The 11,814-nt window shown below is 42.7% G+C and overlaps 1 protein-coding gene and 1 long non-coding RNA gene across 3 annotated transcripts; one reads left to right on the top strand and one right to left on the bottom strand.

Annotated features, from left to right (window-relative positions):
* Positions 1–4,916: 4,916 nt before the first annotated feature.
* si:ch211-218c6.8 (apoptosis facilitator Bcl-2-like protein 14) lies at positions 4,917–6,955 on the bottom strand. Of its 2 annotated transcripts, none has more exons than XM_039615757.1 (7): positions 6,719–6,955; positions 5,989–6,145; positions 5,804–5,875; positions 5,659–5,721; positions 5,505–5,563; positions 5,162–5,434; positions 4,917–5,058 (listed from the first exon to the last, which is right to left on the bottom strand). In XM_039615757.1, the coding sequence occupies exons 2-7, from the start codon at positions 6,134–6,136 to the stop codon at positions 5,035–5,037; spliced, it is 639 nt and encodes a 212-aa protein (XP_039471691.1). In that variant the 5' UTR covers positions 6,137–6,145; positions 6,719–6,955; the 3' UTR covers positions 4,917–5,034. The 2 variants fall into 2 exon arrangements, with proteins under 2 accessions (XP_039471691.1, XP_039471692.1); XM_039615758.1 differs by having other exon boundaries at positions 5,989–6,142.
* A 609-nt stretch (positions 6,956–7,564) lies between these two features.
* On the top strand, positions 7,565–11,190 carry LOC120440974. The gene is made up of 3 exons (XR_005613683.1): positions 7,565–7,760; positions 9,511–9,621; positions 10,931–11,190. It is a non-coding gene; the product is annotated as an uncharacterized LOC120440974 (long non-coding RNA).
* The last annotated feature ends 624 nt before the right edge of the window (positions 11,191–11,814 follow it).

Raw genomic sequence — 11,814 nt, 5'->3', positions numbered from 1 at the left:
AAGCAATACTCGACTGTGAGCTTCTTCAACTGTGAGATGAGCGCCACGTGCTGTAGAGTCATCCAGCCCACTGCACCTCCTACAAAACACCTTGTGTAGATGAGTTGGTGAAATCAGAACTAGTTTATTTTAAGGAAATTATTTCTTTACTCTCTCATAAACACAGGCTGGTAATAACGAGGCTGAAGAGTGTGCAGGAAGCTGCATCTGGTCAGCAGGAAAAAACAAACGTGGAAGAGTTGGCTGGATTTGCTGCAGTGATGACGTGAGGTTACAGCCTCGTGCAATAAAGAGCATTTATGTTGTATCACAATAAGAGCTGATCACTTAGTTTCACTAACCCGTCGGCGCTACAGCAGCCGTTTGTCCTGAAACAACCATAATCTCCACATTTTCCACAGTTTGACTTTTTTCTCAAAAAGACCAACAATAATTTTTTTTTCTTCACCAATGGCTGTCAGTTAATACCTGTCCATTAGGTCATGAGATTTGAAGATGGCGCCAGCAGTATGCATGGCGACACGTCAGTCAACTCTGCTAGCTTTGCTTTGGCTTTCGCTAGCCTTATCCTTTTCTATTTTATCCCAAAATGCCCTCGCTCTGCGTGTGTACAATCGCCAGTTACTCTTAGAAATCAAAGCATCGTATGACCTGACTCTTAAACAAACGGAGACAGGAGATGATTATAGGCCTCCTCCACCACTTTTTGAGCCCTATATTCCGGTTTATCTGTGCCAACACTCCTACACCACTTCCTGGAAGAAGCGCCCGAGGAAACGAGGAAAGCGGGCTGGTACACTCATCAAAGTCCGAGCTCTTCTCCGTGCTTCTCGTGGAACTACTGGACCAGCAGAGTGCATCTTTAGATGGATCCTGCCTGTTGTCCCTGGAGCTCCCACGACACTTGATCCCCCGCTCTCAGCTTTCTATTTCCCTAAGCGGCCTCGGACCCGTGGATGCGGTGTGGATCACAGAAATCTTCGCACACTTAACCGAGTTGGAACATCTGATGTTAGGATCTACACACTCCAAATGGCTTTACTAAATGTAAGATCATTAGCAAACAAGACGTTTGTATTAAATGACTTCCTAAAGTCACAACAGTTGGACTTTGTTTCTGACAGAAACATGGCTTCAACCTGGTGAGTCTGTAGCTTTTTCGGAACTGGTTCCTCCTAATTTCTCATTCTTCAGTCTCCCTCAGCCCTCTGGTGGGGGGGGGAGGCTTAGCCACCGTGTTCAACGCTCGTTTTCATTGCCATCAAACATTACAGCACGACTCATTTTCTAGTTTTGAACTCCAGCTGTTTGAGTTACACCTGAACTCTGCTGCGCCTTTGCTGTGTGCCCTCCTATACCATCCTCCCAAGTTTAATAAGGATTTTATCAAAGAGTTTTCAGGTTTTATGGCTGGAATTGTTCTTAATTTCGACAGTTTTTTAATCCTTGGTGATTTTAACATCCATGTCTGCTGTGACTCTAAACCTTTGGTCAAGGAAAGGAGAGGAAAAGGAAAGCGCCGAAAGGAGATGGAAAAAGGACAGATTGCATGTTTCCCTACAGATTTTAAGGACTCGTCTTTCTGCTTACCAAGAAGCTGTAAAAACTGCAAAGACAAAGTTTGTCTCAAACTTAGTGTCAGTAAACAGTCACAGGCCTCAGGTACTTTTTAATGTCCTTAATCACTTTCTTAGTTCACGTGATAATGCTGGAGTCATTTCTTCACCAAGTATGTGCGATGATTTTTTAGCATTTTTTAATGACAAGATTCTATCGATTAGGGCTCTTGTCTCGTCGTCTGCTGCCTCAGATCCGAGTCTTTCTCCTGTGTGCTCAGCTGTCTTAGAGCAGTTTGATCCCGTCTCCCTTAATGACTTGACTAACTTGTAGTTAGTAACCTAAGATCATCACACTGCCCCTCTGATTGTCTCCCTCCAAGCTTGCTTAAAAGCACTTTTAATACTGTTGGGCCTTTTATCCTGAGATTAATTAATATGTCCCTTGCTACAGGCTGCGTCCCATCATGCTTTAAACAAGCTATAGTTCAGCCTCTTCTTAAAAAACAAAACCTGGACCCAACTGTTCTGTCCAACTACAGGCCTGTATCAAAGCTTCCTTTTCTGTCTAAAGTCTTGGAGAAAGTGGTCTACCTACAGTTGCAGGCCCACCTTGATTTTAAAATGATCTCTGAAAAATTTCAATCTGGTTTTAAATCACTACATAGCACTGAGACGGCACTTTTAAGGATTTTTAACGATATTCTTTTAACTCTGGACTCTGGCAGCCCTCCTATTTGTCAGAAAGGTCTTTTCATGTCAATATGGGCCCCCACAACTCCAAAATTGCCCCTCTTAAATACGGTGTACCTCAAGGCTCTATTTTGGGTCCTGCCCTGTTCGCACTCTATTTGTTGCCATTGGGCTCCATCTTCTTGCGGTACAGCATTTCATTTCACTGTTTTGCTGATGATTTGCAGATTTATCTACCTTTAAAAGCAGGGTCAGACCATCCCCAGCTCTTATTACGCTGTCTTGACGATGTCAAACAGTGGATGTCATTAAATTTTTTAAAGCTAAATGAAAATAAAACTGAGGTTGTCATTTTTGGCAACTTTAATCATATCGACAGCACTCTGGGCCCCCTTTCCTCTTATTGTAAAACACATGTAAAAAACCTACATTGATGGTTCTTTTAAATTGAATAAGCAGGTGAGTGCAGTAGTTCAGTCCTGCTTTTTTCAGTTAAGACAGCTAGCCAAGGTAAGGCCATACCTCCTGGCTAACGTCTTTGAGCGTGTTATTCACCTTTTTCTTACTTGCAGATTGGACTACTGCAATTCATTGTATTATGGTCTAGATCAGGCCACCATCCATCGTCTTCAGATGGTTCAAAATGCAGCTGCTCGCCTGCTAACTGGTACCAAACGGAGAGAGCATATAACCCCAGTTTTAGCTTCTTTACACTGGCTTCCTGTCTCCTACAGGATCCAATTTAAAGTTTTACTTTTTGTTTTTAAGTCACTTAATGCCCAAGCCCCTCCTTACCTGTCTGAGCTCCTCTCTGCCTATGCTCCAGGAAAAACCATGAGGTCTAGCTCAAAATTAATGCTGTCCATCCCACGGACTGATCTCAAATCCCGTGGTGATAGATCCTTCTCTGTGGCAGGTCCCAGACTTTGGAATAGTCTCCCCTTAAATATTAGATCTGCACAAACACTTGAGCAATTTAAATCATTACTAAAGACACATTTTTATGCCCTGGCTTTTAACACACTATGATCCAAGCATTTTGGTCTTATTTGAATTACTTTTAGTTATTGTTTTAATTCTTTTATTGTCCTATTATTGTTTTTTATTGTTATTATTGTATTACATTGTTGCTTTTTAATGCCATTTTTATATTGTTAAGCACTTTGTGCAGCATCGGCTGTTTGAAATGTGCTCTATAAATAAATTTGACCTTGACCTTGACCTTGACCAAAACCTGCAGTTCCTCTGGCGTCCAGCAGAGGCAGCAGTGAAGCCAGATAACACACACCGATTAGTTAAACTGCAGGAATGTCTTAAAGACATAAAGACCTGGATGGCCGCTAACTTTCTGCTTCTAAAGCAGATCAAACTGAGGTTATTGTACTCGGCCCTGAAAATCTTAGAAATATCGTATCTAAGCAGATTCTTACTCTGGATGGCATTACCTTGGCCTCCAGTAACACTGTGAGGAACCTTGGCATATTTTACTTCCAGGCTGGACTACTGTAATTCATTATTATCAGGATGTCCTAAAAACTCCCTGAAAAGCCTTCAGTTAATCCAAAATGCTGCAGCAAGAGTCCTGACAGGGACTAGAAAGAGAGAGCAGATTTCTCCTGTTTTGGCTTCCCTTCATTGGCTTCCTGTTAAATCCAGAATTGAATTCAAAATCCTGCTCCTCACATACAAGGTCTTAAATAATCAGCCCCCATCTTATCTTAATGACCTTGTAGTACCATATCACCCTATTAGAGCACTTCGCTCTCACACTGCAGGCCTACTTGTTGTTCCTAGAGTATTTAAAAGTAGAATGGGAGGCAGAGCCTTCAGTTTTCAGGCCCCTCTTCTGTGGAACCAACTTCCAGTTTGGATTCAGGAGACAGACACTATCTCTACTTTCAAGATTAAGCTTCAAACTTTCCTTTTTGCTAAAGCATATAGTTAGGGCTGGACCAGGTGACCCTGAATCCTCCCTTAGTTATGCTGCAATAGGTGTAGGCTGCTGGGGGATTCCCATGATGCATTGGGTGTTTCTTCTTCACTCACTATGTGTTAACAGACCTCTCTGCATTGAATCATATCTGTTATTAATCTCTGTCTCTCTTCCACAGCATGTCTTTATCCTGTCTTCCTTCTCTCACCCCAACCAATCACAGCAGATGGCCCCGCCCCTCCCTGAGCCTGGTTCTGCCGGAGGTTTCTTCCTGTTAAAAGGGAGTTTTTCCTTCCCACTGTCGCCAAAGTGCTTGCTCATAGGGGGTCATATGATTGTTGGGTTTTTCTCTGTATGTATTATTGTACGATCTACCGTGCAATATAAAGCGCCTTGAGGCGACTTCTGTTGTGATTTGGTGCTGTGTAAATAAAGTTGAATTGAACTGAATGAAGTCAGCCCTCATAGACTCCCGTGTTAAAATCAACATGTTTACAGTCTGATACACAAACTGTTTGGTGTCTGTAGCTGATTGAAAGTTTGCATTGTTAGGGGCGTGGCCTCTTTGACTGACAGGTGGATGGTGACACAGGCGGCTGTAGCTGCTTGGCTGAGCTGGACCTCTGCACTGCGTTTGTGCTGTTGGAGCCTTTTGGAGTATTTGTAATGACATCATGTGACCAATAACATGGCTGCTGCAAGGTCACTGACCGTGACACTCAGTCAGCATGTGTGTTTTTCAAAAGTTTATTTTAAAAAAATTCTACTTTTACAAAACAAATATGGCTCAAATATTTGAACTTTCAGAGCGTGGTGACCTCCGCCTGAAGGTTCCTCTGAGGTTCGTGTGGCTCAGTCGATGCTGAACGCTTCAGCCTGGACAGAGACAACATACCCAGAAATCGTTTTAATTTCACAGAAATCGCTTCAACATCAGTGAAAGTTAACGATTCACATTCTAACACATCTTCATGCTCACCCAGCCTCCGTGCTGCTCCACCCAAGCCGAGTGGTTCTCCCGGATGTACCGCTCTCCAAAGCTCAGCACCCTCCTCTGGTGGACCAGACTTGTGGCTGACAGCCTGCTGGTCACTTCGAAGGCCAGAGCGATCGTCTGCCTCTGAATCTGAACCTCAGAGGGGACCGCCCGCTCCGCTGGGTGGACCAGGCTCTGCACGCTGGAGGTAAGCTTCTTGAACATGTCGTAGTCCAGGTCTCTGAGCTGCTGCTGGAGGTCCAGGTTCTGTTGGATCTGACAGAAACACACCGGTGTTCAGTACTGAGGCGCCGACCTGCCGCAGCCATCTACGCGTCTGATTCACCTTCCTGTCGATGTCATCTCCCTCCGCTCTGATCAGCTCCACCAGCCTCTGGACGATGTCTGCGGCACAGACACCTCGTTAGAACGGGCTGAGTAAAAGGACTCCGACATCCTCACCTTTACACAAGCGTCCTGCTGCCGCTTTGGACACTCACCATCCATGTGCGCTGAGGTACTGAGCATCCTGTTGTGCACCTCATCACAGGTGGAAGACTCACCTGAGAAACAAATTGAGCAGTCGGCGAGATGAGTCTGAGCCTCGACAGGGACAGGACGTCAGAGAAACACCTGTTCACTCACCTTCTCCATCAAGCACGACCTCCAGAGACTTCTGGAAACTTGCACAGGTAGTTGGACCCTGAGGAAAGATAACTGACCAGAGAGCACACAGGTGAGCACATCAGCAGACCCACAGAGACTCTTTCCCGTGTTGGCGAGCAGAGGAAGGAGGAAGCACCAGCTACATGCTCACAGTTCAAACCAACCTGGGACATTTCCTTTCACACGGCAGGCAGCAATTGTCCTCGCTGCCGTCTCAGGTGACCCCTGCTTTGACCTCTTGCTGCAGTACTTTTCCAGCAGCTGGAACACCTCGCTGGTTGCCGCGGCATCTTTAGCTCGGCAGCTCATCATTTTCAGCTGCTGAGTGTCATACAGAGCAGAAACCAGAGCTTACAGGAATATTTGAACGTCTGTATTTAAAATGAAATGAAGAAGCAGAGACCTCCACCACGCTCGCTCTGTGCAGGATTCACAAATAAAGGCACAGGATGAGTCAGTGGGATAATAAGGACTTACAGAAAAGTGGACATCAGTGTCTGAACCTGTTTGGTGGAAGTGGGCATGCTGAGCATGCCATCATCTGCCTGCTGTCAAAACCAATGCATGTTCTACTGCATTTTACTGTATTCTACTGAACTTCCTCTCCTGAATGCTGTACCGGCTCAAACACAATAACCAGTTATCTGGTTTATGGGGCAGTTACTTTTGCACACAGGCAGGTAGGTTTGATCACTTTGTTCCCTTGATGAATAAATCATCCTTTAAATAGTACACTTTGAGTTTACTCTGGTGATGATGAAATCAGGCGCAATGCGACCTGCTTCCTTTTACAATCACTGTGTTTCCATCACCTCTCCACGCGTGTCCTCCCACGCGGTTATTAAGAGCGAGGAATAACGGCTCGGGCTGCCGTGATGTTGGCACCTGACTCACCGTGTCCAGGACACCTGCGGAGAAGCAAGAGCGAACCTGTCGGATCAGCTGATCCTGGAGTTGCGACGCCAGCGAGAACAGTTTTACTTTCACTTTGAGGGAGAAACAGCTGATCAGCTTCACAGCGCAGAACCGAGTCTGCGCAGGTGCTTCCTCTACTGCGCCCTACTGCCGCATCCCACCCCCCGAGCCAAGCTCAGAGGGGTCGTCTGAGTGTCGGGGTTCCTCGCTAACACTGTGAAGCATGTTAAGGTAAATCTAATAAAGGCTAGTCAGTGGTGTCTGCCTGTGACGTCTGACCTGCCTGTGCACCTGCAGATAGACATTAAAGCTTAAATATGGAAGAAATATAGTATCATCAGAATCCAACTATTTTTAGACATTGAATTTATAACACTGAATTTTTATCCTCCAAATTTCCCTGCAAAAATATTCACCTGCAAAAATTCACCTGCAAAAAATTCAACTGCAAAAATTCACCTGCAAAAATTCACCTGCAAAAAATTCACCATCAAATATTCACCTGAAAAAAATTCACCTGCAAAAATTCACCTGCAAAAATTCACCTGCAAAAAATTCACCGTCAAATATTCACCTGAAAAAAATTCACCTGCAAAAAATTCACCGTCAAATATTCACCAGCAAAAAATTCACCTGCAAAAGGTGCAAAAATTCAACTGCAAAAGTGATGAACTTAAATGACCCAAGCCAGAGCAATCAGCACTAGATCGAGTCGAGCGGCTCTCAGCCAATTAAATTACGCTGTTTGATCACATGACACCGTTAGCCAGCAGTGTGTCTCCTGAAAAGAGAGCTGTTTAGAGGTGAGGGATTAAGTTTTTCTCCTAAATAGAGATCATTACAGGACGCCTAGTCCTACTTAAAATCCCATTCATTTTTATTTTATTTTATCATCTACTCGAACTGAGGAAAACGTTTGACTAACTCAAAGAAAATTTCCGCGCCTCCCCTGCCTGTCTGCAGAGGCAGTTTTGAATTCAGGAGCGGCAAGATGGCAGCGGCAAACCCTGGCGGTTCTCCGGTAAGTATATTATGTTTTATCTTCAAGTTTGTCTTTTGAAACGTTAATTTTATTTAAATCCGTTGGTCACGTATAAAAGTACACAGACGGGGTCTTTGCTCAACTCGTCTGAGGCGTGTCTCACTAAGCGCTACATGCTACCATCCTGCTAACCGAGCTAACCTTTACATGCTGTGCTCTACAAAATAGGATACTCGGTACAAAACCATACTCCACAGATGTTGATAGATAGACGAACACTGCAAATATAATGTGGGAAACGAGAACGGCATTTGGTGAAGGGGTAAAATACACCATGAATAAAGCCATAGAGTGAATGGCTGCCATGGTTGCAGAACGGCCTGATTTAATGACAAGAATGGGAAGAGTGAGGTAAAGTGAACCAAAGCCACAAAACACGGTCAGACAAGGCGGGAATAGGGCAGTGATATGTCCGTCAGTATGAAGTTGGTGTGTGCTTTGGTGAACAAAAACTCGAGACCGGTATCAGGAAGATGGGAGACTCGTGTTTCACTGGAGTAGTTGTGAATTAAAACATCATTTGTTGGGGAAATTTAGGTGTAAATGCATCCATACAGGCGAGACAGAAGCAGACCAGGCAGTGAAGAAAACAAGGCAAACATTAGAAATATTAAAACGGAAATATGGGATTAATATAACATACAATTAGGGAAAATTGAAGGAACACAATGTAAATTATACTGTAAAGTCATTAAAACAGCATAACCTGAGTAAAAGAAACATGTAATTGGGTAGGATGGTGGTGGTGATGATGATGATGATGATGATGATGATGATGATAATAATAATATTAAAAAACATGTACAAAATGGGCATGTATACTTGTACCCAGAATTTAACAACTATAAAGTTGTGGCATGACAGTACCTTACCCCATCCATTATATCCACACTTTCAGAAAAGGATATGGTCAATATCTTTACAAATCTAAACTTAAACAGATAGCATAAGTTAAACGGGATATTCCCTCTGCATTCTCCTAGAGAGAATACATCAAATTAAACAAATAAGTAGTCTATGGCATTTAAAAGTGGTTACCTACAATTCTGAAATAATAATACTAATTCTTATTGATGATGATATTGTATTTGAAATCCTGGTGTAACACTGAACCCGACATCATAAAATGATTACCCTTGTAATGTCAGGGAGCTACAACCAAGGAGGGAAAATATTACTGTCTCACCCCTTGTATCCAATTACATAACAGCACTGCTTGGTAAAGGTGTTGAATTAGCTGGGTCGCTCAGTTTGGGGAAAATTGTGGGTAGCCTGCAAGGGCCTCAACTTTTCCATTCCCACAATGTGCAACAAATGGGCACAGCTGATCTTCAAGATTGGAACATCGGCCAATTACTTCCAACTTTAACGTATTTTTGCAAAAATATTCTTAAACTTGTCTCTTTACACAGATCATAATGATACAAGATGGCACTTGTGTAATTTCCTACAAATTCAATAAATCTAAATAATTGTTACCAACCCGGTAAATCCTGAGAAATGTTTTAACAGCTGTGTTAAATTAAACTTCATACTGACACATGCTGGAAAGTGCATTCATGAGACAATTTTTTTTTTTTTATGCCTTCTAGAGCAGTAGCAATCAAAGATTTTAAGGATTCTTTTACATTTTTAAAAACACTCTGATTAAGGCATAAGTTGTTCTTTATTATCAGATCTAAGTTTGTTTAAAGCTTGAATGTTTTGAGGTACTTTTCTTTGTTTTCAGGATTCGTTGCAACCACGGATGGGAAAATGTGGAGGTTGCATGGCTGATGTTTACTGTTCGTGGCACAGGAAGAGGCAGTTTCATTTCAGGAATGAGTGTGCACAATCAGAGGTTTGTTCTCATAAAATACTGTCAACCTCAAATGTTTCTGACATAAGATGGAAGGTGTTGCAGCTTTATTTCCATTATTTAAAAATACATAAACATTTAAAGGGTATAATGTTATGATTTAATGTTGTCAGTGTTTTATGTCATGTTTAAGGATTTTGTTCTCGGTTGTATCTTACGTTTAGTTTAGTTCAGGGTCCATGTGTCATTCTGTCTCTGTGTCAGGTCTTCGTCTTGGTGTAGTGTTCTCATTTCCTGTTTTATTGTGAAGGTCTGCGTCTCATGTGAGTGTGTTCAGTTTTACCTCTGTCTCGTCTGGTTGATTATTCCCAGCTGTGTTCCCCACCTGTGTGTAATCTCCCTGTGTTTCTCTGTGTGTATTTAAGTCGCGTCTTCTGTCTTTGTGCTGGCTGGTCCGTCTGTGTATCCACCATGTTCCACTCGTGTGTTTGGTGTTAGTGTCTTAGTTTTGTAAATAGTCTTGTCAAGTAGCGATCGTACATTTTGTTCACCTTGTGTATATATCCTTCACTGCAGCAGCCTAGTAGGCGTGAGAAGCCATTTTTGTTTAAGTTTTCTCCTGTTTTTGTTAGAAAGTTAGGTAAGTGGATTGTCTTTTGGTTGGTTTTTATTTTGTGTAGGACAGCATAGGGACCAGTAGGGAGTTTTGTTTGTTATTTTTGGCACTGCTCACAGCTGAAGCAAATAAATGGCTGCTTAGCACTTTTAGAAGATATTGTGGTTTGTGTACTTATTTGGGTGGTGTGTGGGTGGGCCAACTTCTTGTTGCGTTCGATACTCGCCTAGACAAAGAACGTAACAATAGTTTTATGAAAAAAGTTTTATAGTAAAATGTCTTTAGAGAACAGTGCCCTATCCAGCAGGATATATTGTCTCATATGTGTCAGGTGGTGGTGTTGTTGTTGTTGTTGTTGTTGTTGTTTCTTTCAATTTCCATTATTTACCCCTCAAGGAAGAAAATATTGGACAGGTCCTACAAACCCCAAAGAGCCTTCAGGACTCTGTCCTATTTTTAGTTATTCACACACCTTTTCCAGTCTGTTACTTCCTTCCCTGAATGTTCATTCTGTGTTAATGGTCTGGTTGTCATCTCATGTATTGCCACTGATCATTACAACCCTTTTGGCACCTTTTAAGTGATATGCCTTGGTCCTTCCTACATGCCCTGATAATATATTATTACTGTTGTCATGCACGCATTTCATGTAGGGTTAGAAACAAGCAGGGAATTTCTCATACACACCAAAGAAAGGCCATACCTAATTTAAATATTTTTTATATATTATTTCAGAATAGAGCGACTGTGGAGAGACCTCTGGGTGGCCGTTGCATGCATTTACTACGATGTTCTTCACAACCCTGAGGAAGAAGGCCTTCTTGACATTTCAAATGCTGCACACCTCTTTTGCTGCCATTACATCTTTCTTCCTCGACTGGAGGATGATTTTAATACATTTTGCAGTGGATGGGACAACCATCCACTGCGAACAGAAAAACAACACGAGTCCCAACCAGCTGTGGGAGTTGTGTCACAGATATCACCCTGTTCCTGTTCCAGATAACACACAGGTAAAGGTGCACATTTTAGTACTCATTGATTCTCTTACAGAGAATGTGATGATTTTATGGATAATTAAAGTCAGTCATAAATCCACAAACACAACAAGCTGAAAGTCAGTGATGCTGCTCGGTTTGCAGTCCTGAATATGACGGCACAAGCAGGATTCACTGCACTGTTAATGTTAGCTATGTTATATTGCTGCCTCTGTTCGGTGGTGTGGAGCCAAACGGACTTTAACGTGTGTTTGAACGAGCTGACGGTTCACTCGTTAAGCTGAAAGAAAGATGCTTTAATCACAGGAGTCACACATGTGTCCACTGGACCATCTGGGAACTCTTCTTGTTTAGCACTCGTAATAACACAAACACTAAATCCTCCTTCTCTTGTGCTGTTTTGTAGCAGTGTGTACACCTGAGACTGTCACCTGTCTGTCTGTCCTGCACTCTCTCTCTGTTTCTGTCTCTCTGATTGTGGAATAAAAGTATGAACATGTATTTACAAGTTACACTTGTGTTTGAATCCTGCAGCTTATCACACATTTGATTTCCATGTGTGACAACTGCAAGTGTCCAGAGTGAGGACAGACTGAGGGACCCACTGCTGCACATCATCTG

Source organism: Oreochromis aureus, linkage group 7, assembly GCF_013358895.1.
Source record: "Oreochromis aureus strain Israel breed Guangdong linkage group 7, ZZ_aureus, whole genome shotgun sequence".
Lineage (NCBI taxonomy): Eukaryota > Metazoa > Chordata > Actinopteri > Cichliformes > Cichlidae > Oreochromis > Oreochromis aureus.
Note: the sequence above shows the minus strand (reverse complement) of the source record. Positions and strands in the feature narration are given on the sequence as shown.